We start from the raw sequence: 26,984 nt of genomic DNA, 5'->3' as shown, positions 1-26,984 counted from the left end.
AAGGGGGGATATAAATCCAAACTCTTCTTCTTCTTCTATAAAAATCTCTGAAAAGTCAAGGCACTGTTCAGACTTAAAGTGACCCTCAGGACACAAGGGGAGCATCTCACCGCTGGCTCTGTAGTCCAGCATCCTGTTTTACAGAGTGGCCAGCCTGTTCCCAACAAACGGAGCATAGAGCGTGGACTTACCCTGATGTTACCTGATAGCGCTGGCATCTAGGGGCTCATTCCCTCTGGACAGGGAGGATCTTGTAGTCACTGCCAGCCCCTTTCTCCATGAATCTGCCTAGCCCCTTTCAAAGGCCGTCATCACACCAGTGGCGGTGAATTCCACTGGCACACAAAGAACAAGGCTGCTTGCTTCAGCATTCTTTCCAAGAAAGAATGCTTGCTGGTCTTGGGTGGCATTGGAAATTGGACTGCAGTCTATATTCTCCCCAGGATGTGCTCTGCAATATTTCCAAGGAATCCTGTACAATACACACATACGGGTCCAGAACTTGGCAGAGAAGATTGTGTTATAACAGTGGTGGCGAACCTATGGCACAGGTGCCAGAGGTGGCACTCAGAGCCCTTTCTGTGGGCACATGTGCACAGAGTTCATTGGGGGGGGGGAATCACCCCCCACACACACACACACACATTTAGGCTGGCCTGGGCACGATCCTTTACCTGGGAGTATGCTCGGTTGCTGGCAATGGGGTTTCTTCTGAGTAAACACTCCTAGGATTGGGATTCACCCATTTGAAGCATTGCATGGTTGCTTCACCAGGCTTACTCCCGAGTAACGTGTGCCTCTGAGCCAACCGTTTTTTCTAAACTAAAGCCTCAGTATTCAGGTTAAATTGCCGTGTTGGCACTTTGCAATAAATAAGTGGGGTTTGGGTTGCAATTTGGGCACTCGGTCTCGAAAAGGTTCGCCATCCCTGTGTTATAAGGAACACTGCAGAATGAAGTGGTAAAAGGTGGAAATTAACTTCTGGGCTGTTCCCCTAAACTACTTCTGGTAGGAGTCACATTTTAATATTCCCGCACTTAAAAAAGCAAAATAAAACCCTTCCCCTCCTGTAATAGATAACACATCAGAGAAAAAAAAAGTGCTTAGGGTGTTTTCTAAATAACATTTTTATTAACTTTCTCAGTAGAACTGACAAACAGAAGAGAAAAATATAAAACAGGAAAAAGTCTGTTACTGGACACAATGTGTAGCAGACTTCCCTCTGTGATACACCTTTGAAGATGCCAGCCCCAGACGCAGGTGAAATGTTAGGAACAAGATCCACCAGACCACGGCCACAACCAGGATGTTATGGGTTTTCCTGCTTTCGAGGGTTAATTTTTTTTTGCTGAATGATAGCAGTTAATGTGGTAAGTAGGAATCGCATAGCTGAATGCTCAGCTGTTTAAAAAAAAAAATCCCCCATGCATTGAAAAACAAGGATTTTCAGGCAGCAGTAGGAGTATTTTCCTGGGAAAGTGTGAAAACATACAAACCACACATGTCCCTGAAGATATAAGCAACATTTTCACTGGGAGAACTTCTTCAGATGGGGACAAGAAATCAATTCTGGCTCCTTCTGGTGGTGGTGGATAATGGTGTCATTCTGCAGCCAACTGATGGGAAACTCTCAAGGGAAGAAGAGTTTGGATTTATATCCCACCTTTCTCTCCTGAAAGGAGACTCAAGGTAGCCTACAAGCTCCTTTTCCTTTCTCTCCCCGCAACAGACACCTTGTGAGGTAGGTGGGGGTGAGAGAATTTGGAGAGAGCTGTGACTAGGCCAAGGTCCCCCAGCAGGAATGTAGGAGTGCGGAAACACATCGGGTTCACCTGACAAGCCTCCGTCACTCAGGTGGAGGAGTGGGGAATCAGACCCGGTTCTCCAGATTAGAATCCACCTGCTCTTAACCACGCTGGAAGAGACATTCAGAGGTGGCTGGCCAGCCCTTGCCTGTCTCTGCATGGCAACCGTGGACTTCCTTGGTGGTGCCCCATCTAAGTACTAATCCAGCTTAGCCTCAGAGATCTGAAGAGGTCAGGCTCGCCTGGGCCATCCAGGTCCGGGGATGGAAAGTGCAGTCGTCACAGATGACTTATGGCGACCCAGAAGGATTCTCAAGGCAAGAGAACAGAGGTGTTTTGCTATTGGCTGCCCCCCACACTGGAAACCTGGACTTCCTTGGTGGTCTCCCATCCAAGTAATAAAGGTAAAGTTTCCCCTTCAGTCGTGTCCAAGCCTGGGGTACCACTGTGAGTAGTGAGTTCCTAGGCAAGCCTACTTGGTTGCAATTCCAATTCTTCTGAATAATACCAACCCTGAGATTGTGGCAAACTTTCTCCTTGAAATAATTGAATGCAAATAATCCAGTAATGGGTCTAAGTATGTTTAGAGCATAAGCAATTAACTTCTCTCTTCCTTATTACGCCACCTTTAATATTTTATTGCTGTACTACAATATATTAACTTTGGAATTTAGCATGTCTCTGTAGGAGCTCTGAAATGTTTATCTGCGGTATTAATTTTAGATTTAATATGTGTCTTAATTTCTGTCTCTTGCTAATAGTAATCATAACAAACATGGCCAGTATGATGCAGACAGAATTTGCTTGTTGTTGGGTGGTTTGGGCTCAGTGGAATGTGAATTGGTGGCCTTCTTTTTGTTGAAGATGTGAACACGGACTGATGTGTCTTGCGGGTTTGCATTGGATGTGTTTTGCTGTGTCGGTTTGTTTTGTAGCTGCGGTGTTCTTTTAACATGCCAATAAAGGCTTTCTGTTCATAGGCAAGCCTCTTTTGTGGGGTAGTTTGCCATTGCTTTCCCTGGCTATTCTTTACCCCCTAGCTGTGTGCTAGGTACTCATTTACCGACCAAGGAATGGCTGGCTGGCTGAGCTGACCATGAACCAGCTGCCAGGATATCTGACCCACAAGGGGCTCGAACTCCTGACCGTGTGAGTGGCAGTGCAAGCACTTAACCACTTCGCCACGCGACTCAATCATCCAAGTGATAAGAAGGGCCAATCCTGTTTATTCTGAGATATGAGATTGGACTCACCTGGGCCATCCAGGTCAGGGTAGGTCTGAGGGCGGACCTACTAATCCCTGCCGAGTGGATGCCTTCAATTATTGCCTTCACAGACAGCAGCAATGGATCCCTCTGATGGACCCGAAAGGAGGTCTCCGGTCAGCCCTCTTGGCGTTGCTTTCGACAGCATGCACAGACAAGTGGTCTGAAAAAAGTCCTTGCAGATGCAAGAGAAAAGGCAGCCACCGACCCCCCTCCCCCGCTGATCTGCCACCTAAGGTCTCCTTGCGAGTCAGAGCAGAGGCAAAGAAGCTGAGAAGAGGACACAGTCCCAGAAGGGAAAGAGGGCAGAGGTATCCCAACCACTTTTCCTGGAAACTGAAAGGCCCTAGAACTGGATAGGACTGCAGCAACCCTAGTCAGGGAATTGCTAGAGGGAGGAGTAGGAGTAGTTTGGATTTATATCCCCCCCTTTCTGTCCTGCAAGGAGACTCAAAGGGGCTTACAAACTCCTTTCCTTTCCCCCCTCACAACAAACACCCTGTAAGGTGGGTGGGGCTGAGAGAGCTCTGAAGAACTGTGACTAGCCCAAGGTCACCCAGCTGGCATGTGTTGAATTGCACCAGCTAATCTAGTTCACCAGATAGGCCTCTACAGCTCAAGTGCCAGAGTGGGGAATCAAACCCAGTTCTCCAGATCAGAGTACACCTGCTCTTAACCACTACACCACGCTGGCGTTGTGCCTTACATTGGCGCAACAGAGCTTGTGAATAGATAGTCTTTGGATACTGCAAAAGCATCACTGGATATACTTTCCACAGCACAAACCGGCAAGATGATCACACACACACGCGTTTCTGGTTCTGTAAGCTTTATTTCCCATCCATCTGTCAGGGTGCCACCCAGCTAGCCAAATGCACAAAATGACCCCCCTTTCCGGGACCCGGGACCCTTCCTCTGGCATGCCCGGCTATGAGGCAGAATCAGAGGCCTCCGAGCTGTCCTTGACGTCCGTGCTTTCCGTGGCCTCGCTGACTTCACTGACGTCTTTGCTGTCCCCGCTGTCCTCCGCCCCGGGCCCGCCCACCACCACAGCGCCCGGGCATTTCTCGTCCCGGCAGCATTCGCTAGCGTGCTGATTCTTGTGGTCGCTGCCCTTGTTCTCGATGGAGCCCAGCATGGAATGTTTGCTCTTCTCCTTCAGCTCCATTTGCTTTCGCAGCTGCAAGGAGAGAGAGAGAGAGAGAGAGAACAAAAATCAATTTAGATTATGGGTAGGGGTGGGGGTTGTTGTCATGCTGCGGCCGACTTACAGCTACCCCGTGGCATTTCCAAGGTAAGAGGCGTTGAAGAAGAAGAAGAGTTTGGATTTATATCCACCCCCCCTTTCTCTCCTGTAGGAGACTCGAAGGGGCTGACAATCTCCTTTCCCTTTGAGAGGGTGTGGAATTTTAAGCAAACCGGTTTCCTGCTGAGGGAAATCCCTTTTTTTCTGTGGCTGAGGAAAGCAGATTCTCTGGTGGGGAATGAGTTGGGCTAACTATTTAGAGCACCCTCGAGCACAAAAGGTCAGTGCTAACGAAAGCAGTACCAGCGATCCCTTTTGAGGAACTACCTTTAGTTTCCAGAGGTGGCTCAAAAGGAAGCTCTGACCTCAGAGAAGAAGAAGAGTTTGGATTTATATCCCCCCTTTCTCTCCTGTAAGGAGACTCAAAGGGGTTTACAATCTCCTTTCCCTTCCTCCCCCCTTCCCCACAACAAACACCCTGTGAGGTGGGTGGGGCTGAGAGAACTCCGAAAAGCTGTGACTAGCCCCAGGTCACCCAGCTGGCGTGTGTGGGAGTGCACAGGCTAATCTGAATTCCCCAGATAAGCCTCCACAGCTCAGGCGGCAGAGCTGGGAATCAAACCCGGTTCCTCCAGATTAGAGTGCACCTGCTCTTAACCACTAGGCCACTGCTGCTCCTTTGAGAGGTAGTTTGCCACTGGCTGTCTTTTCAAGGTGACCCTGGACTTCCGTGGTGGCCTCCCATCCCAAGACTAGCCAAGCTGACCTTCTTTCCTTGTTTATTTATCTATTCAACTTGTCACCCAGGGCCTTTCCCAACAATGGATAATACAGTATAAAAACCATCATAAATACTGCAAAACAATCCTGTGAAAGCATACACACCCACAGTATCGAAGGCAAGCACGCTTTTACCTTCTCCGCAAGTCTTTTATCAAATATTTATTAACTTTTACCAAATATTTATTAACTTTTACCAAATATTTATTAACTTTTATCATATTTTTAACCTTCTGCCGTCTTATAATAATTCCATCAAGCTTGAATAAGTTGCTCTAAATGTTTTGAATTCCTCCAAGTTGGAATGAGCTTGCATCTCGACGCTGCTGAGCAGTTTTTAGTTAGTAAATTACTCCAGCTGTAGTTAAGTACGAGGAGTTTTTGCTGTTTATGTGATTTTTTACTTCTCCTTGTGTAAATATTGTTCTGTTTGAGAAATATGGGAAACAGGAAACGTCGGCGGTCCTCCCCCCAATTTATCTGGGCAGAAAAAACAAAAACAAAGTAAAATAGCTAACTACTTTCAAGATAGATCCACAGTTGAGGAACTGCTAACAGATGTTGACCTGGAAAATAGGTTTGCTATTTTAGAGGAACTTCAACAACATAGCGAAGATGCTGCCTTGAATGAATCATGCACTCCCCTGTCTCCTCGAGCTGGTCACAACGTAATTAAGCAAAACGCCCCATTGACTGATTTTACTTCTTGCCAAGTCATGCTTATTTCCAAAACCTTGGAACTTCTTTTGGACAATTTTAACAATATTGGAACTAAACTAGAGTCACTGAATAGGCTCAGTCAAACAATGGAGCAATTTAGCAATCAACTTCTGCTAGTAGGAGAACAATTCAGTTCTCATTTTAAATCTCAGAAACCAAATCTCTGCACTAAACTGAATTTCCAATCCCTCGTTTTGCAAAGGGAGCAAATAACTTTGTATATTAGAGAGTCCAGTCTGAATGCATATCGTTGGGACACCTACCTCCGGATTAGACAATCACTTTGCTCCTTATTGCACTGCAAACCAGCAGATTTATATCTTTTAAGATTTGAGGCAGCTTCCCAAAATGGGTTACTACAGAAGACTTGCCCTTACTTTCACGCAGAAACTAAGACTCCTAACAGACTTTTTAAAAATTAAGGACTATCTGCAAGAAAAATATGATATACATGTGGTGAGAATGTTTAAAAATACAACTGTCAACAATCTTATTGGAACTGAGCCCAGAATCGCTGTGCCAAAGCTCAGTCTTCCAACCCAAGATTTAATTAATGATTGGAGACAATTGGTAGCACAATTGTCTCTGATTCTCAGTTCCTCACCTCTAAAAGAAACAGAAGAACATATGTACAATGATCTACCCACTAATACAGGAAAAGCAAACACCCAACATAAAGAAGAAAATCCAAGCAGAACTCCTCGAATTATGGGAGTTGCGACTTTGGACAAGTGCATAGAGCCCACTGCTGCTTCAACTTCCAATATACCTTACTTAATGGGAAGTTGATCCAAAACCAGTTGAAACCCTACATCCTGAGATGGTCAACGTAAACAGAGGCAAATCGTGGGCACAAGAACTAATAGAAATCAATTGGCATGATCCATCACAATCCAAGCACCAGAGGCAAATATCAACTACAAGCACAAACAAGGACTTACAGGAAGTTTTGGTTATAACTGAAACAACTATTGGGCAAGAAGCACCTGAGGCAGTTGTAGAATTACCTCAGGTAGGAGAAGTAGCAATAACACCATGCCCTAATAAAATAAGTCATTTATTACAACCTTCTTTGACCAATATGGATAAGGATTTGATAATGCACCAACAAGAAGATTCTAGTAATGTATTAGCCAATGGTCCTCTGCCAAACAGAGTGCTCTTGCTGCTAAGGCCGACTCTACTGACTCTAGACTGCTAGTTCCCACAATACTATCATCGTATACATTGACTGAAATGGACGCTATGACACAAGCGGAAACAGCGGAAACAGAGCCTGTGAAAGCAGGAGGCCAAGGGAACTCTGAGCAACCAACGGCTGGAAGTCCTCACCTTGACAGTGTCCAGAATACTTGGTCCCTCCTCCAAGAGTCTGCTGGTGGCATTCCTCCAGCTGTGCATGCAGCCTCTCATAAGAGAACATCCTTCAATGGCTGCATACAGCATTCTCTACCAGCAATTTCATCCCTGGATTCTTCCACCTGACGCCAAAAACAATTTGATCTTTCGGTTCTGTCTTGGAATATCTCGGGGTGGAGGAATAAATGCGGGAACCCAAACTTTCTCAAATATCTGAGAAAAGCAGATCTAATTCTCTTACAGGAAACTTGGCTATATCATCCCATAGATTTTGAGGGCTACAGGGCCTTCTGCTCCCCAGCAATTAAATGCAATGGGCCCGGCCGTCCTTCTGGTGGTCTCTGCATTTTAATTTCTGTCTCTCTGCCAGCAAAAATTCGATGAGCACCCTCCCACTTAATTCAAGCATTGCTGATTAATTGGGGCAAATCATCACTGATATTCATTAATACGTATATCCGCCCTGGTGCGAATAATAACGTTCGTGATGACCCGTGGCAAAATTTATCCTCGTTTGTTGAGGAGCTAGAACTAAAATATCCTTCAACTGAAATTACTATATTGGGGGATTTCAATGCGAGAGTGGGTAATAATCTAACCTCATATTTGGAACGTGAAGGTTATGATGATAACGATTATGTCTATTCACTCTTACTTCCATCAGAGCGTCATTCTGAGGATACCCAGACCAATTACACTGCTAGGAATCTGATCGAATTCGCTATCAAACATAACATGTTATGGCTCAATGGTCTAAAATGCTATGACTGTTCTAATAATTTCACATTTGTTAGTACGCTGGGGAACAGTGTTATAGATTATTGTTTTATGTCACCAAAATTAAGAACTTCAGTCCAGTCTTTTAAGATAGGAGACCTTCTACTAGGAGATCACCTCTCACTTAACCTTGTTCTCCATCAGGAAGAGGGGGTGGACGTTCCTATGGATACATCTAAAGAGTATTTACCTACGCTTTTCTGGACATCCCATTTGGCCCTTACCGCCAATGAGCTAATTAATTCTCAGCATCTAGGTAATCTCTTAAGTGCTTTTTATAAGGCAGGTTCGCCTTGTGTGGCAATTGGCAACTTTGAAACATTAATCAAGTATATCACAGACTATCTTGTAAAGTCCGTTAAGCAGTATCGAAGGCAGAAACCTCGCACAGGTCAACAGTTGGCTTAGCTTGTGTCCCACCCTCTAAAATTCAATGTTATTTCAATCTAGGCGGGGCCCCAGCAGAAGGAAACAGGGGAGGGAAAGGGAGGGAAACCAAGGGAATAATTTTGTGAGATGGGAGGAAATGAAAAAGGAGGGGGAAAGAGGAAGAGGAGGGAAGAAAGGGGGAAGGGGGGCCATGATGTATGACCACAGTGGCCTCAACTGTAGGCCTGGGGGAACAGCTCCGCCTTGGGGGTCTAAGAACATAAGAACAAGCCAGCTGGATCAGACCAGAGTCCATCTAGTCCAGCACTCTGCTACTCGCAGTGGCCCACCAGGTGCCTTTGGGAGCTCACATGCAGGAGGTGAAAGCAATGGCCTTCTGCTGCTGCTGCTGCTCCCGAGCACCTGGTCTGCTAAGGCATTTGCAATCTGAGATCAAGGCAGATCAAGACTGGTAGCCATAGATCGACTTCTCCTCCATAAATCTGTCCAAGCCCTTTTAAAAGCTATCCAGGTAAGTGGCCATCACCACCTCCTGTGGCAGCATATTCCAAACACCAATCACACGTTGCGTGAAGAAGTGTTTCCTTTTATTAGTCCTAATCCTTCCCCCCAGCATTTTCAATGGATGCCCCCTGGTTCTAGTATTGTGAGAAAGAGAGAAAAATTTATCTCTGTCCACATTTTCTACCCCATGCATAATTGTATAGACTTCAATCATATCCCCCCTCAGACGTCTCCTCTCCAAACTAAAGAGTCCCAAACGCTGCAGCCTCTCCTCATAGGGAAGGTGCTCCAGTCCCTCAATCATCCTCGTTGCCCTTCTCTGCACTTTTTCTATCTCCTCAATATCCTTTTTGAGATGTGGCGACCAGAACTGCACACAGTTCTGCAGAATTGTAGTAGCTTCCAAGATCTGATGTGATAAGGCCAGCCTGAACCACCCAAGTCTGAGCAGAGGCAAACAGAGGTGGTTTGCCACGGCTTGACTCTGCATAGCAAACCTGGATTTCCTATCCAAGTACGAACCAGGACTGACTTCCTTAGCCTCCGAAATCTATTAAACCGGGCTAGCCTGGACCAGGCAGAACAAATAAACCTGGTCTGGATGGCCCAGGTGAGCCCGGTGTCAACTGATCTCAGAAGCTGAGCACAGCCGGCCCTGGTTAGAACATGGACGGGAGATCACAAAGGAAGTCCAGGGTTGCTCCATGGAAGCAGGCCACCGCAAAACCACTGCTGTTCATCTCTTGCCTGGAAAACCCTACTGAGTGGCTACTAGTTGGCTGCGACTTGACATAACTTCCCACTACAGCCAGCAAGGAAAGGGTTAAGCAATTAATGTGCACACTTGAGAATCCTTGCAGGAACAGACACAACCCTGCTTCACAGTTCCCAAGCATCAGGAGAATTTGGGAGGAAGGGGTTACAAATCTGGGGTACAGCTGCCAAGGGCCACTTGTGATTTTTCTTGTTGCTACATACATTTCCAGATGTGGGATTGGGGGGGGGGCATGTGTCACACTCTACAGAATGTCATTTGTATCCATTGCAAAATTTTGAAAAAACCCTCAGGGAATTGGGAAAGGGGGGGGGGGGGAGAGAAGAGACCTTTACATCCGTATCTGGTGCTCACAGGCCAAGGTGTTTCTGGGCACTTCCTTGCTTTGATAAGCTTTAGGATTGAATCCAAAGTGTCTTGTACAGACAAAGGAAGAAGAAAGGACTGAGTGTCAGGCTGGTCTTGATCAGCTGACTAAATCCACACGCCAGGCCTGCCAACCTCCAGGGGGCGCCTGGAAATCTCCTGGGATTACAACTGATCTCTCCAGGTTGCAGTTTTTAGTTCTCTTGGAGAAAACGGCTGCTCAGGGCCCCTCTATGGGCCCTATGACTCTATGGAAGGGGTGTCCAACTCTGGCGCTTCAGATGTTCCTGAACTACAATTCCCATCAGCCAACTGGCCATGCCGGCAGGGGCTGTGGGACTGATGGGAACTGTAGTTCACAAACACCTGAAGCGCCAGAGTTGGGCCCCCCTGCTCTATGGCATTTTATCCTGCAGAAGTCCCTGCCTTCCTTCCCCAAGCCCTGTCCTCCTGTCAGAACCAAAGCCCGAGAGACTCTGTGATACTGTATTGGATGTTTGTTCCGACTGGCATGCAGAAGGGGCCCTCCCTTTCCTTTCTGTGCCGCTCTCCTTGATGTTTACAGCTTTCACACCGATTGTAGATAAGTAGGCAAATGCCCCTGAGAAGTCTCCCGGCCTGAACAAAAGGATGTCCGTTGAACCACAGGGGAGGGGGGGGGGGCTTAGCAGGTGGCCTATCTTTCTCCCTTCGACTTCGAGGTGCCTGTGCCTTCTAAGCAATTCTTTTCACACTTTTGTTTGGAAGGGGGGGGAGGGGGTTGAGTAGAGAGAACAGCCTAAGAAAGCCAGCCTAAGAAAGCCAGATAACAGCCTAAGAAAGCCCCCCCCCCCCAAACTGGCTTTCTCTAGCTAAGGCACAGGTGTCAAACTCGCGGCCCTCCAGATGTTATGTACTACAGTTCCCATCATCCCCTGCCAGCATCATGCTGGCAAAGGATGATGGGAAATGTAGTCAATAACATCTGGAGAACCCGGAGTTTGACACCTGTGAGCTAAGGGCTTGTAGCCTTCAATAAACAATCCTGATCAAGTATCCAGAATCCGTTTTATTGGTCCAAGGCCCGAGATCAAGTATTCAGAATCCGTTTTATTGGTCCAAGGCCCGAGACCCAGGTTCCCCCAACCCCTAAATCTCTAGGAATATCCCAATCCCCAATTGGCAACCCTACCACATATCCCGACCACACTGAGTTTCTGTGCTTGGGAGCCTCTTCCTGAGAGCCCTAAGCCGGCATTGGTGTAGTGGTTAAGAACTGGTAGGCTCTAATCTGGAGAACTGGGTTCAATTCCACACTTCTCCACATGAGCAGCAGATTCTTATCTGGTGAACGGGATTTGTTTCTCCACTCCTACATTCCTTCAGAATGACCTGGGGCCAGTCACAGTTCTCTCAGAACTCTTTCGGTCCCACTCAGCTCACAGGGTGCCTGTTGTGGGAGAGGAAGGGAAAATGTGTTTGTAAGCCCTCTTGAGTCTCCTTACAGAAGATGCAGGGGGGGGGGGGGGGGGATATAAATCTAAATTTTTCATTCTTTGGAAACAGAGACAAAACAGCATTTTCTCTCAAAGAAAATATGTTATTTACTTCATCCATACCCCAAAAGACTTATGTCATTCTCCTCTTCTTGATTTATCCTCACAACCCATTGAGGTAGGCTTGGCTGAGTATGGGAGACTGACCCAAGGTCACCCATGGAAGAGTGGGGATTCGAATTAAGTACATGAAGGTCAAGAAAATAAAGGACCGATAAGAACATTGAATCAAGAATGGGAGAAGGAAGGTTTTCTAGACACTGGGAAAACTGAAAATTGAATAGACAGTTGGAAAAATATAAAGATTGAGAAATATATGGAGTTGAAAAGAAAAGTGATAGTGAAATGGTATAGAACACCAAAACAACTAGCAAATATGATTAAAGGACTTAGTCCTAAATGCTGGCACTGCGGAGATCAGGAGGCATATTATAGCCATATGTGGACGGAATGTATAGAAGTGAAAAAAATTTGGACAACCGTAATGTTATATATCGAGAAACTGGTGAAGATTAATATTGGGATAAATAATGATTTAATGTTCATGGGTGTAATGGAGGATAGAAGGGTAGATAAAAAATATAGCTATATGTATAAAATAATGATCAAAGCAGCACATGCAACAATAGCTTTAGTCTGGAAAGAAAAAAAAATGGACAATCCAGAAATGGTTGGAATATATCTGGGAACAAGTGACACTGGACATTTTTGAAAAAATAACAAAAAATAAACTGTGGCAAGATAAACAGAGCGAAATTTTGAAGATATGGATAATATATGCGGACTGGATAAAAGAAGTTGGAGTCAATGAGGAGATATAGGAGAAGAGATTACAAAGAATGAATTTACTGCTGTTTGATAAAACTATGAAGAAAATATAGGGGGGAGGGAAAAGGGGGAAAATGTATTGTTTGAAAACGAATGAAGAAGAGTATTAATATAAAATGGAATATTCAAATGATACAATTAAAAAATTAAAAAAGAAGAAACTAATGCAAATTTATTAAGCTTAAAACAGAAAATAAAAGAAAATAAAGGGCCGCTAATAACAGAACACAAGTAAGTACACCTAGATAATTTTTGACCCTAACGAACCAGACGCATTTCAGTTAAATGGTCTTTCTCAGCAATCAAAACTATAACCTCTCATATCCAGACTAGAAATAATGTTTATTCTAATCTTCCTGATGGAAATGAATTGATTTGCAAAAATAACTTGAAATGGCGCTTTGGTATTCACACAAAATTAGAATCTTCCAGAAGAGAATGAAATGTTTCCTAGGACAAGCTTCTTGAAGGAAAGATGATATATGGCTGCTGTAGCAATGTTTTAATTATATCCTAGTCATAACATACCAATTGTAAGTCTGGAGCAAGTACTATAAGACAAGTCTGGAGTCTGGAGCAAGTACTATAAGATATCAATTCTGGAGTCTGGAGCAAGTACTATAAGATCCCGAGTCTGGAGCAAGTACTATAAGATACCGAGTCTGGAGTCTGGAGCAAGTACTGTAAGACACCAATTCTGGACTCTGGAGCAAGTACTATAAGACAAAGACTGAGCCAAAAATAAAGATCTCTGCTGTGCACTACCAGTGAAAATGGTGTCCCCCTCCCCACATCATTTCAACTTTTGCACAATAAATCACAAGAAAGTCCTTTTCAACTACAACAGAATTCATGAACGACATCTCGAATGTACCTGCACAGCGGCAACAGAAATAAAGAACGTTGCTTCATTCCTGCCTTAAGAAGACGAAGAAGAGTTTGGATTTCTACCCCACCTTCCTCTCCTGTCCTTTCAACTAGAGATGCCAGGGATTGAACTTGGGACCCTCCTGCATGCCAAGCGGGTGCTCTGCTGTTGAGCCACGGCCCCTCACTCAACAGGTGAATATGCCTGATACAGACGGGAGCTTTTGCCGAGCAACGCTTCTTATCAGCCGGGCAGATTTTGCTTTCTTCATTGTAAGATCGATGGTCAGATGTGGCGGCCATTTTGGGGCAGGCCCAACCTTTTGCGGCTGCCATCTTTTAACAGCCATGTTGGGATTGCATCACCCTGCTGTGTTAGAACTCTAATAGTGCCCACAAGCTCAAAAAGGTTGGGGACCGCCGATCTATTCAAATTTAGCGTCAGCCAGAGTCCGGACTCCTCGCCTGCAGGCGATGGAGCAAGCCGCCCGCTGCCGTCTGGTCCTGTGAAGCCACGGTTTGTCTCAACCCGCACCAAAGCCACACGAAAGGGGAAGGGGTGAGCCTGAGGATTCCCAAAACCCATTCCCACATCAAAACCACCGTTTGTCATTCTGTCCGGAAGTGACCTACGTGTCCAGTTACTTTGCCTTCTGACTCCCCCTGCCAAGAAGATGCGTGCTGATCCCGGGGGGCATCAACAGAGTCTGCGCTCACCTCCTCGGCCATCTGCGTCAAGTCACGCTTCATAGCGTAAGCATCCTCCCCATCGGCGTAGTATTTTGGCTCCACTTCGCTGATCCTGCGGGAAGGAACAGGGAGGCTGACATCCATTGAAAGTCCCTATGTGTCCGTTTCAATAGCTTGGTCAGTTTCATTGTCATAGAACAGTTTCAAACTATGGCCCCCCAGATGTTCATGAACTACAATTCCCAATAGCCCTGCCACTTGGCCATGCTGGCAAGGGCTGATGGGAATTGTAGTCCATGAACATCTGGAGGGCCATAGTTTGAAGACCCCTGTCATAGAATCATAGAGTTGGAAGAGACCCCAAGGGCCATCGAGTCCAACCCCCTTTTCTAGCCCCCACCAAATGTTTTCAGGAAGTAGGTGGGGCCAGGAAGGGCTTTTGCCCAGCAAAGCTTCTGATTGGCTCTGCAGATTTTTCAAACCATTGCTCTGACAGCAGCTGCCACTGCAGGATAAGGATCTCTCCCCACAGGCCTTGGGAATTGTCCGATCAGATTACTGTGCCAACTATCTGTACATTCTGTGCAATCCCAAACAACGCAGAGCGTACACTTTGGCTCGTTTTAACTCTCTGCCTAACGCTATGACTCTTGGCAGGTATAATAACACTCCATATGAGAACAGGTTATGCCAATGTAATATGGCCATTGCGGAGATGGTTCAACATGTACTATTGGAGTGTCCAATATACGAGTCGTTACGCTCCATGTACATCTGTCCATTGGTAGAGAGCTCAAACGCTGTCAGGTTACCATCTGTGATGAACTCTCTACTCAACGGGTCCTGTGATCTTGTATGTGAGAATGTTGCAAGTTTTTTGAGGCACTATTTGGTCAGGCGCAATCATTGCCTACATAGTAGTAATGGTTAAATTAATTTATATGTGCGGTTTACAAGGCGTGGTTGTGAATGTTCAACATTGTTTTAATGTATTTAATGTTTTAATGTATTTTAATGTTTCAGTTAGTAGATAAATGCCCCTTTTCTACTAACTCTGTAATTTATAATGCCAATAAAGGCTTTGGAATTGGAATTGGATAAGGATCTTCATGGTGTGACTGAGCTGTGGCAGCCATTTTGTGGCTGGTTCCGCCTCCCACAGCAGCCATTTTGTGGCTGCCACTATCACACTGTGTCAGAACTGGAAAGGTGCCTGAAGGCTCGAAAACGTTGGAGACCCCTGCACTAGGGTTACAGCAAGCGTGCCTATGTTTATGTGCTTTGGATGCTCAACAAAGCATTACCACACTATTGCGCTGAATAGACAAACCCCATAGATTAAGGGACGGTTTTTTTTTCTTTGTCACTCTGTAAGCAAAGGCGCTCTAAGAACGTGATGTCCTATTTTGTTATAGTTTGACCTATATATTTTATGTACACAATTTTTAAAATTTAAAAATAATAATAACAACAATTAATTTTGAATGTTTCTTTTAAATACATTAACACTTTTTATATTTGAAATTAGGAAATATATATGTAATAGATTAATTAATCTTAGAAGTAAGTTTAAAGATAGATTGAAAGGGTTAAATACAAATGTATAAAGCACTTAAGAATGTAACAATACTATTGAAGTTGATCAAAGAACTTATCCATTAAGGAAGGATTAATGAATAATCAAAGGAAAATTACTCCTGAAGTACAGCAAGGAAGTCCTTTAATTTTGTTGTATAAAATGAGTTATAATGTTAGATATTTGTGTGGTATTGTAACCAAATATGGTATAAGTTTTTGTTACATATCTGTGTAAACCACCTCTTTTTTTTAACATTTCAATAAGTTTTATTAAAAACAACAACAACAAAGCATTCCCACACTATCCATCACCCTCTGCTGGAACACTGCCTTGGTGTGGACCAGCAAAGCACCAAGCTACAAGTTTCCTTATTTCACTGAGTATTTCATAGAACCATCGAGTTGGAAGGGACCACCAGGGCCATCGAGTCTAATCCCCTGCCAAGCAGGAACTCACAATCAAAGCACTCCTGACAGAGGGCCATCCAGCCTCTCTTTAAAAACTTCCAAAGGAATCTCTACCACACGCTGAGGCAACGTATTTCACTGCCAAACAGCCCTTACTGTCCAGAAGTTCTTCCTGATGTTTAAGTGGAATCTCTTTTCCTTCACCTTGAACCCATGACCCCTGGTCCTAGACTCCGGAGCAGCAGAAAACAAGCTCGCTCCCTCTTCAACATGACATCCCTTCAAATATTTAAACATGGCTATCATGCCTTAACCTTCTCTTCTCCATACTACGCATACCTGCCTCCCTAAGTTGCTGCTCATAGGCATAGAATTCAGGCCTTTTAACCATTTGGATGCCCTCCTCTGGACCTGTTCCAGCTTGTCAATATCCTTCTTGAATTGCAATGCCCAGAACTGGACACAGGATTCCAGTTGGCACTTTTGGACCAATGCAGAATAGTGGTACAGATACATCCCTCGATCTAGATGCCATACTCCTTTTGATGCAGCCCAGAATCACACTGGCTTTCTTGGCTGCTGCATCACACTGTTGACTCCTGCTCAGTTTGGAATCCTGAGTCAGCATTTCATGCCTCGTCACCTGATTGTGTCATTTTTATTTTACTTCATCTGTACCCCACCCGTCTCCCCATTGGGGACTCCAAACAGCTTACAGCAGTCTCCTCTCTGTTTTATACTCACAACAACCCTGTGAGGTAGGTTAGGCTGAGAATATATGGCTGGGCCAACGTCACCCAGCAAGCATCCATGGCTGAACAGGGATTCAAACCGGGGTGTCCCAGAACCCAGTCAGGCGCTGTAACCTCGCTGGCTCTTGCTGTTGGCCCTTTTCATCTGGATTTAATAGTTTTATTTTTGGCTTGCTTACATTGACTTGTTAAAAAACATGTTAATTGCAAGCGGTCCTGGGACACACAATAGGTAGAAAGGTGAGATATGATGTTTTAAATAAAATTAGAATGTCAGATGCAGCAGCAATATCAGCCAAAAGCTATTTTGAAAGCTGCCAGCAAGAGGAATGGTGCATCTGTGGGTGACTTATGTCAACCTCACAGGCTTTTCAAAGCAAGAGACCCACGCAGGTGGTTTCCCATTGCCTGTCTCCACATCCTATCCCTGGTGTTCTTTGGCAGCTGTCGCAATCACTAGGTAATAGAAATATAATAAAAACAGGTATCGTGTACAGAGAATCCATCATCATAAACAAAACAAAATACTCCATTCAGGCTACATACAATGCCAGAAGTACACAATTCAATGCAATAAGTGCAGAAATTCTCAAAACAAGACTACAAAACCAGCCAGGTAATTATGAAGTCCACAACTGTGCGAAAAATCCAAACATGGGACAAGCTTGCTGCTGTTACCTGTTTCGTGGCAGAATTATTCCCTTTTTAGTTTCCAGTCACATTGTCTTACCCTTATGGAACTGGTCACATCTATGAATTTATCAGACATCACTGCCTGTGCACCCGGAAGTGACATCAGTGCATCGCTAGTGGTAATTCTGGTGCATGCCGGAAGTGATGTCACTGCATTGCTCCTACATTGCTGTCTTGTGGTCCTCCCCAAATATCAGCAAGTCCCCCACCACCACCACCCCCAGATGCCAGGTGGGACTTGGCAACCCTTTGTCCTCAGGAGAGAGCCACAGAGGAAACTTTGGTGGAACGAGCTTGCTGCTGTTACCTGTTTCGTGGCAGAATTATTCCCTTTTTAGTTTCCAATTACATTGTCTTACCCTTATGGAACTGGTCACATCTGTGAATTTATCAGAACGCACAGAATCTCCTATGACAGCGACTTCAGAATTCATGTCTATTGCTGAGGAAGTGGGAGTGTAGTCTGGGAAGAGTATTTTATTTTGTACATGACTGATTCTTTGGAGGTTGCTCATCCAAGTGCCCACCAGGGCTGACCCTGCTTAGCTTCTGAGATCCAACGAAATCAGGCTGGCCTGGCCTAACCAGCTCAGGGCGGAACGTTACATTTTTGTGTTTGTGCACCAACCAGTCATACCGTGTTTCCCCGAAAATAAGACAGTGTCTCATATTAATTTTTGCTCCCCAAGATGCGCCATGTCTTATTTTCAGGGGATGTCTTATTTTTCCGCTCCACAGCTGCATGCTCTGGTGTTCTGTTCGACGGGCAGGCTTCCAAACAAAAACTCTGCTACGTCTTACTTTCGGGGGATGCTTTATATTTAGTACTTCAGCAAAACCTCTACTACGTCTTATCCAATGTTCTCAGTGGCATGAGTGTTATAAGATACCCAATCTCCTGAACAGCTCTGATGTACTCTTTTGTGAAACTGTTGCAAATTTTATACTGGAAATTAGTAATTTTAACTGTATTTCTTAACCTTGTTTTGTTTTAAAATTTTGTCCTGTTTTATATGCCAACATAAGAGAACATAAGAACATAAGAACGAGCCAGCTGGATCAGACCAGAGTCCATCTAGTCCAGCTCTCTGCTACTCGCAGTGGCCCACCAGGTGCCTTTGGGAGCTCACATGCAGGAGGTGAAAGCAATGGCCTTCTGCGGCTGTTGCTCCCGAGCACCTGGTCTGTTAAGGCATTTGCAATCTCAAATCAAAGAGGATCAAGATTGGTAGCCATAAATCGACTTCTCCTCCATAAATCTGTCCAAGCCCCTTTTAAAGCTATCCAGGTGAGTGGCCATCACCACCTCCTGTGGCAGCATATTCCAAACACCAATCACACATTGCGTGAAGAAGTGTTTCCTTTTATTAGTCCTAATTCTTCCCCCCAGCATTTTCAATGGATGCCCCCTGGTTCTAAGCTTATAAAGGCTTGTGTTGTTGTACTACGTCTTATTTTCAGAGGATGTCATTTTTGGGGAAACAGGGTAGCTGACTTAATGGAGGCCCTGTAGGGCAGAGGCGTAGCTACCATGGGGACATCCGGGGACAAGTGCCCCGGGCGCCACCTTGTGGTGGGCGCAAAAATTGCAGGTTCGTTAGTGGCTTTTTCTATTTTTCAGGGTTTTTCCCATTTTGTGGCCTGCAGGGGGCGCAGTTTTTAGGCTAGCAGCACCAAACTTTCAGACTATTGTCAGGTGACTCTCCTGATGATACCAGCCAAGTTTGGTGCAGTTTGGTTCAGGGGGTCCAAAGCTATGGACCCCCAAAATGGGTGACCCCATACTCCATTATTTCCAATGGGAGCTAATAGTAAACGGGGCTACCATTTTGAGGGTCCATAACTTTGGATCCCCTGAATCAAACTTCACTAAACCTAGGTGGTATCATAAGGATAGTCTCCTGTTGATACCACCCAGGTTCGAAGCAGTTTAATTCAGTCCAAAGCCATGGACCTCCGTGCTCCATCCTCCATTGTTTCCAATGGGAGCTAATGGTAGATGGGGCTACCCTTTTGAGGGTCCATAACTTTGGGCTTCCTGAACCAAACTTCACTAAACCTGGGTGGTTTAATCAGGAGAGTCTTCTGAAGATAGCCTAAAAGTTTGGTACTGTTAGCTTAAACATTGCTCCCCTGACAGGCACCCTCTAAATTTTCCCCAGGTTCTCTCTTTAAATCCACCTCCTTTGGAGTGGATTTAAAGGGAGAATCTGGGCTCTCTAGATTAAAAAAACATTGAAAGTATTTGTTGAAGGCTTTCAAAAACCAGATTCAAACTGGTAGTTGTAGGAGTTTTACAGGCTGTGGTCTGATAGGATCTTGTTCCTAATATTTCGCTTAACTGTGGCTGGCATCTTCGTAGGAAGGTATCACAGAGAGAAGTCTGTTATAGCAGAGAAGGCTGGACACAGTGTATAAATGTAGGACTTCTCTCTGTGATACACCTTCTGAAAATACTGCAGTTTCACAGATGCAGGTGAAACATTAGGGAACAAGATACACCAGACCACGGCCACACAGCCCAGAAAACCTTATTACAATCCACAACATTGAAAAAAATGATGCTGTTTGGGGTGGGGAATCTACCCTGAAAACAGCATCATCTTTCTAATGTTAAGCTTAAACTAGGGAGCTCAGAGTATCCCCTTAAGGTGGATTTAAAAGGAGAATCTGGGCTCTGTAGTTTAAACAACATTAAAAGTGATGCTGTTTCAGGGTGGATTCCCTTCAAAAAAAATAGCATCACTTTCAATGTTGTTTAAACTAGGGAGCCCTGGGTGTGTTCAGATTTGTGTGTTGGGCCATGTTCTATAATGCAATGGTGACTGAGATGAACTGGTGCAAAAATGTTGTTTGGTCGTGGTGGGGGAGGGATGCTGCCCAAATGGGGGGGGGGGGCGCAAAACTCAGATTTTGCCCCGGGCTCCATTTACCCTAGCTACACCCCTGCTGTAGGGTCAAAGCAAGAGGATTTCAGAGGTGGTTGAGAAAGTTCCCAGAGATCTGTGACTGGCCCAAAATCATCAAGCAGGTTTCATGCAGAGGAGTGGGGGAATCGAACCCGGGTCTCCACCACTCTTGATCATGGTGGCTCCCTGGCATGGTGCATTCATGGCTATATAGAAGATGCATCCCACCCTTTCATATTTTTTCTCTCCACAACAACCCTGCAAGATAGGTTATGCTAGCTGTAAACACGCCCTAGCCTAGGTCTGGAACCACCACACCACACGGGTTCTTTGTGTTTTACTCTCACTGAGGAAGGCTGAGAATGTAGCTTCCTGAACCCAGGTTTCTCCAAGTCTAGCCATGCTTCCGTCGTAACTGCCCCAAAGATACTCACTGGAAATTGAGGGTGTTGGAATAAAGGTGCAAAGCTGCCCGGTTACTGCAAGAAAACAAGAAAAATTAGGGTGTTTCTGTACTGGGTCAATTGCTCTCTTCCCCCCACCCACCCCCCTTTGAACCAGAGAAGGGACTCACCTCTTACGCACGTGCAAGGAGACGTACTTGGCATTGAAGTTCTCAATCATGGCCCGCGAGGCCTGGTCCATCAGCTTCTGAGCCAGTCCCAGGCGACGGTGGGAGCGTTTGACCGCCTAGCCAAGATCAAAGGGGCGGGGGAGCTGCATCACTTTCTTCAGAACTGAGCACCCTCACGGATGAAAACCTCCCCACTTTTTGAACTTGGGGACCCCTAAAGTTTCTCAACTTCTAGGCTGGCCCCTTCAGCCCCACACCGATCATGCTTCCGGGGGAGGGGGGGCATGGAAATTCTCATGCGCTGCTCTGTAAGGGAATCTATACATCAGGGTCACGGGATAGACAAGGTGATTTCTGCAGCACTGTTAGCTCAGTGGAACTCCCCATCTTGCCTGGCCAAGCGGTCCACCTTAGTTCCTGCAGGCTGGGATGTATGTGGCTGGATCTATCACACCATTCCCCAGCTGCGAAAGATTGCGCAGTGTCTCACTCCCATGGACCCAGATCTCACAACCTTCTACTGATGGTTGTGGTGGGTTTTCCAGGCTGTGTGGCCGTGGTCTGGTAGATCTTGTTCCTAACGTTTCGCCTGCATCTGTGGCTGGCATTTTCAGAGGTGTATCACAGAGAGAAGTCTGTTGCACGCTGTGTGTAACACTGGACACAGTGTGTAACAGACTTCACTCTGTGATACACCTCTGAAGATGCCAGCCACAGATGCAGACAAAACGTTAGGAACAAGATCCACCAGACCATGGCCACGCAGCCCGGAAAACCCACCACAACCATTTGAATCCGGCCGTGAAAGCCTCCGACAATACTTCTACTGATGGTCCACCATCACTCAGGGGGTCCCATTCGATGGTTTGAGTATCTAGATCACAGGTGTCAAACTCGCGCCCCTCCAGATGTTATGGACTACAGTTCCCATCATCCCCTGTCAGCATCATGCTGGCAGGGGATGATGGGAACTGTAGTCCATAACATCTGGAGGGCCGCGTGTTTGACACCTGTGATCTAGATCACAGCTCCCCAACGTGGTGCCCATGGGCATCATGGCACTTGACTCCTTTCCTGGTGCCCAATAACTGTTTTTAGAAAGTGGGCAGGACCTGGTGTAGCTTTTTCTCAGCAGGGCTTCTGATTGGCTGTGCAGAATTCTTTTAATGTTTCTTGGGCAGCAACTGATACCACAGCATGATATTCGCTGTGTAGCTGCAGGTAAGTTGGGGCAACCATTTTGTGGCTGGGCCCACCACCCCATGTGGGGCAGGGTCCAAAAGGCTGGGGACCCCTGGGCTAAAAGCTGAGATCAGATCTCAGGTCTAGTTAAGAGGAGGCACCTTCAGACATGGCCCCCCCCCCCCCCCCCCCCAAATCCACTGCTCTCGGCTTGCCTTCCCAAATAATAGCTCCTGCATCTGAACTGTTACACAGGGAAAACGTAAAGGGAGGTTTTCTCTCCCGTTCTGACTTGGTCACAGGGATCCATGCAACGGTCACCTCCAGACTAGATTATTGTAACTCGCTTTACACTGTCTGCCTTTGTCTGTGATCCGGAAACTTAAACTCGTTCAACATGCAGCAGCCAGGCTCCTTACGGGGACGTCTAGACGGGACCGGACTACAGCAGTCCTGTACTCCCTTCACTGGCTGCCTATCGAGTTCCAGATCATGTTCAAGGGGTTGGTTCTAACCAGGGGTCCCCAAACTTTTTAAACAGGGGGCCAGTTCACTGTCCCTCAGACTGTTGGAGGGCCGGACTAAAAAAAACTATGAACAAATTCCTATGCACAAATGATTGTAAAATGTTTGATTTCACCTTTCAGCCTTTCTGTCATGGTCTATTTTTAGAACAGTGACCAAAGTATGTCAAGTACAGGGTGGGCTCCAAATATTGTTGGGGAGGCTGTGGAATACCTTCCCCTGTAAAAAAAAAAAAGCAGAACTTTCCCAATGAAGCATTCCATCTAACCCAGGATCAGGTATCTTCCTGGGTTCTTTTCTTCCTCCCTAGCAGCCAGCGAAGCCATTTGCCAGCCTGCTGTAGCTTGTGATGCCAATGGGAGTGAGGCGGAACAGAAAGCCTGAGAGCAACACATGGAGTAGCTGAGAGGGAAGGGCGGAGCAGGCGTTGCCACGTGTAAGGTTTCCAACTCTGGGTCAGAAAATTCATGGAGATTTGGGGGTGCCATCATGTAACTGCAATCAACAGCCGTTGGGGCTGGTTCCTCCTCTCCCTCGAGCCCCCACTGCACCTGAATGGAGCCATCGCCGCCATGCCTGGCGGGCCGGATAAATGCCTTCAGGGGGCCACATTTGGCCCCCGGGCCGTAGTTTGGGGACCCCTGGTTTTAACCTTTAAGGCCATAAGTGACCTCGGGCCTGCATATCTGAGGGACCGCGTCTCCACACATGCCCTGCTAGGTCCCTCCGCTCCTCAGAGGAGAACCCATTGGAGGTCCCTGGCCCAAAAGTCATCCGACCAGCCTCCACAAGGGCCAGGGCTTTTACAGCCCTGGCTCCTACCTGGTGGAACAGGCTCCCTAAGGAGACCAGGGCCCTGCGGGACTTACAAAGTTTCTACAGGGCCTGCAAAACAGACCTGTTCTGCCAGGCGTTTGGCCAGCCAGGTTGACTGTTTAGCCCAGAGGTCTGCAACCTGCGGCTCTCCAGATGTTCATGGACTACAATTCCCATCAGCCCCTGCCACCATGGCCAATTGTAGTTCATGAACATCTGGAGAGCCACAGGTTGCAGACCCTTGGTTTAGCCCCATGTCACCTAGGCCTCTTATGGGCACGAAAGGAGGTGGGTTTTTGACGACATCTGCTAATATAGAGTTCCCAATTTATATAGTAATATCCTGTTTCATTGTTTTTACTGTTTTTAACTAGGATAGGTTTTTATGTGATTATATACAGTGGAACCTCGGTTTTCGCTGATAATCGTCCAGTGACTATTGTCGAAAACCGAAACCGGCGAAAATCGAGGCTACGCTGTCTGTGAAGGCACAACGCAAACGGCACAGCGAAGTTACGCAAAAGTCGCCTCGGATTTCGTCGGCAAGCCGAGGAAATCCGAGGCGACCAACGAAAACCAAGGCGAAAAACAGCTGCCGACAATCGGCAAAAACCGATGTCGCTGAAAACCGAGGTTCCACTGTATTTAAATTATTGTATTCTTTTTGTTGTTCACTGCCCTGAGCCCTTCGGGGGAGGGTGGTCTAAAAAGTCAAATTAAATACAAACAAACAAACAAACATTACCAGGGATGTGATATGTCCGTGGGGCACATCATCGGGGTCTTCCTCCCTAGAGGAGGAATTAAAAGGTCAGCTCAGTACCCCAAACACACAATTGTCCACCCCAGAAAGACGGTCAATCTACTCAGCGAATAAAAATTAAAAAGAGAGGTCTCCATATTATATCAAAACCCGGAAATTACATAGTCAAGACTTCAACACGACCGTTTCATACTCTGAAGGCAAGATGCTTGGCTGATGAGTCACCACCACCAACTTCTTGGGCATATGCCTCCTTATTAATAACAGGTAAATGGATTTCAGTGAACTACTTTTCTGACTCGAAATAATGAGACAGGTCAGAGACAACCAAAGATTTCCACTCAAAACGAGCGACACCCCAGAGCTGGTCTTTTTGTAGAGCTTTGCAATCTTCAGATTCTTGTAACTTCAGATACACAAATACTTGGCTTGCTGGGGGCAAAGTGTAGACAACTGGGGAAAGGCATGGTGGACCACCCTATAGTCTGCTTAGTAAACGCCGTGATGCGATGTTACCGCATACCGTGCTTCCACAGGGTATACCTTTTTAAGATGTATGTAATTAAATGGTTTTGTGCACAAATTCTTTTAATCCAGATATATGTAATCAAGTTGTTGGATATGATTTTTTGACATTGACACACACTAATTTGAATTTATTACATCAACATGTAATCATATTTACATGGGGTGTTTTTTGGTCAAAGTCTTGACTTTGTAGGGTTTTTAAAAATGCAGTCTAATTAAGCATACACAGCCATTTGAGATTACACCATTCTTTCCTCCCCACCCGCTCACGCCATCTGGTAACTTCTCCCTCACAATATCTACGCTGTAATATGGCTCTGTCCAAAAAAATAAAAGAAAACACACACAGACACTATGTGGGAAGAACCCACCCCTCCTTGCTTCCAGCTGCCTTACGGGCCCCATGCAGCTAAAAGGCATTTTACACATTTGCAGATTTACATCTTGCCGTTTGAAACTATCTCTCTGGCAGATACAATAAGAGTCCTAAGGAACAACGCATTTGTGATTGTGGCCACAAACAAGTTGGAAAATGTCAAGCACTACATTTTGCACTGTCCTATGTATGATCATATTAGGAATATATATCTTAAATGATGCGGCTGGCCTCCACGCGGGCCAGGGCCTTTAATAAAAGCCAATTCTCGCCTGGTGGAACACCCTTCCTCCGGCTGGTCCTGGGTTCTGCGGGACCTTTAAATCGAAGTTCCACAGGTGCCTGTAAAACGGAGCTGTTCACTGGCCTTTGGAGGGACCAGCCACAAATGGTGCCAGCCCCATGCCGGCCTTTTCATCTAAGAAAGCCAACCATCTATTATGAGGACCTCGTCGCCCTCCCCCCTCTCTCTTCTGGGGAGAATTTTAAAAGTAGGGTTGGTCGGGCGCCCTAGTACTACTACTATTGTTGTTGTTATCGCTGTTTAAAGATTTTAATAACTTCTTTTATCTATATTTTATGTTGTACACCGCCCAGAGCCCTTCGGGGATGGGGCGGTATAAAAGCTGAAACAATAAATAAATTAATTAATTAAAAATATTCTTGATAAACTATCTGGTACTGAGGAGAATAAAGTGTGTTTCATGAGGGCTGATGTTTTTGAGGAAGTTACACACAGGGTAGCTACATTTATGTTTCTTTCTACCAAACTTAGAACACAGAAAGGTTGTAGTTTAAAGAATAAGTTATAAGATATAAGTTCCGAAAATTTGTAAATTCCTTAAGGTCATCTTTTTTACCATTCGTGTATACAATTTGGTTTTTAAATGGCTTGTGTCTTAATTTGTGGATCGATCATGTAATTTGAAAAGCCTACGGCTAACAAATAAAGACTGATGGATTGAGCTTGCCGTTTGGCCGGGCCCATTCTCCAACATAACAATTCTTGACACAGCCAATAAGCTACACAAATGAACTCACCATATTTCAATCCTGCTCGTTCCCTGCTCCAGGAGCCCAGGGGAGAATGCTTTTATCAACCCAAAAACCCTTTCAGGGAGGTCCCCCAACAAGCTTCATGACGGAACAGAAATCTGAACTCAGCTCTCCTGAACCCTGGTCTTACACTAACTAACAGGCCACATCATCTCTCAGTTAGGAATGATGTCTTGAGGGACTACTTCAGAGGTGTCCATTTCTGACACTTCACATGTTCATGGACTACAATTCCCATCAGCCCCTGCCAATTGGCCATGGAATTATAGTCCATGAACATCTAAAGCACCAGAGTTGGACACCTCTGGACTACTTACTTGCCAAAGGCCACACAGTGGCTTCACAGCTAAGTCAAGTTTCAAACTAGGAAAGTGGGCACTGCTGTGGATCAACTATTTATCAAGCAACCGGGCCAAACTGGCTACAAAACAGAATGCTCGACAAGGTTAGCTACTGGTCTGATCCAGGACCAGTGGCATACCTGCAATGGAGACATGGGAAGTCAAATGTCCCTGGGTGCCCCCTTGTGGGGGGAGGCAAGAAATGCAGGTCCGTTTGTGGGTTTTTTGAATTTTAGTGGGTTTTCCCCCCATTTTTGGGATGCAGTTTTTAGGCTAGCAGCACCAAAATTTCAGGGATTCGTTGGGAGACTCTCCTGATGATATCACCCAGGTTTGGTGTGTTTTGGTTCAGGGGGTGCAAAGTTATGGACTCCCAAAGTGGGTGCCTTATCCCCCACTGTTTTCAATGGGAGCTAATAGGAGTTGGGGGCTACACCTTTGAGGGTCCATAACTTCGGACCCTCTGAACCAAACTTCACCAAACCTGGGTGGTATCATCGGGAGGGTCTCCTAAAGATACTCTGAAATTTTGGTGCTGCTATCTTAATAATTGCACCCCTGACAGCAGGCACCCCC

General features: G+C 45.8%; 1 protein-coding gene across 5 annotated transcripts in view; it reads right to left on the bottom strand.

The window, feature by feature from the left end:
* Positions 1-3,882: 3,882 nt before the first annotated feature.
* The window catches only part of NAA10 (N-alpha-acetyltransferase 10, NatA catalytic subunit), a 52,322-nt gene continuing 29,220 nt past the window's right edge, over positions 3,883-26,984 (bottom strand). For 3 of the 5 annotated variants that reach the window (XM_048489936.1, XM_048489937.1, XM_048489938.1), the window contains exons 4-8: positions 24,090-24,135; positions 20,822-20,937; positions 20,682-20,726; positions 13,851-14,019; positions 3,883-4,250 (exon numbers count right to left, since the gene is read on the bottom strand). In XM_048489936.1, the coding sequence (XP_048345893.1) occupies positions 3,999-4,250; positions 13,851-14,019; positions 20,682-20,726; positions 20,822-20,937; positions 24,090-24,135 (628 nt within the window). In that variant the 3' untranslated portion in view covers positions 3,883-3,998. The remainder of the gene's footprint in view (positions 4,251-13,850; positions 14,020-20,681; positions 20,727-20,821; positions 20,938-24,089; positions 24,136-26,984) is intronic. The other 2 variants (XM_048489939.1, XM_048489940.1) reach the window with 1 other exon arrangement.

This window comes from Sphaerodactylus townsendi, linkage group LG03, assembly GCF_021028975.2.
Source record: "Sphaerodactylus townsendi isolate TG3544 linkage group LG03, MPM_Stown_v2.3, whole genome shotgun sequence".
In the NCBI taxonomy this organism is placed as follows: Eukaryota; Metazoa; Chordata; class Lepidosauria; order Squamata; family Sphaerodactylidae; genus Sphaerodactylus; species Sphaerodactylus townsendi.
Note: the sequence above shows the minus strand (reverse complement) of the source record. Positions and strands in the feature narration are given on the sequence as shown.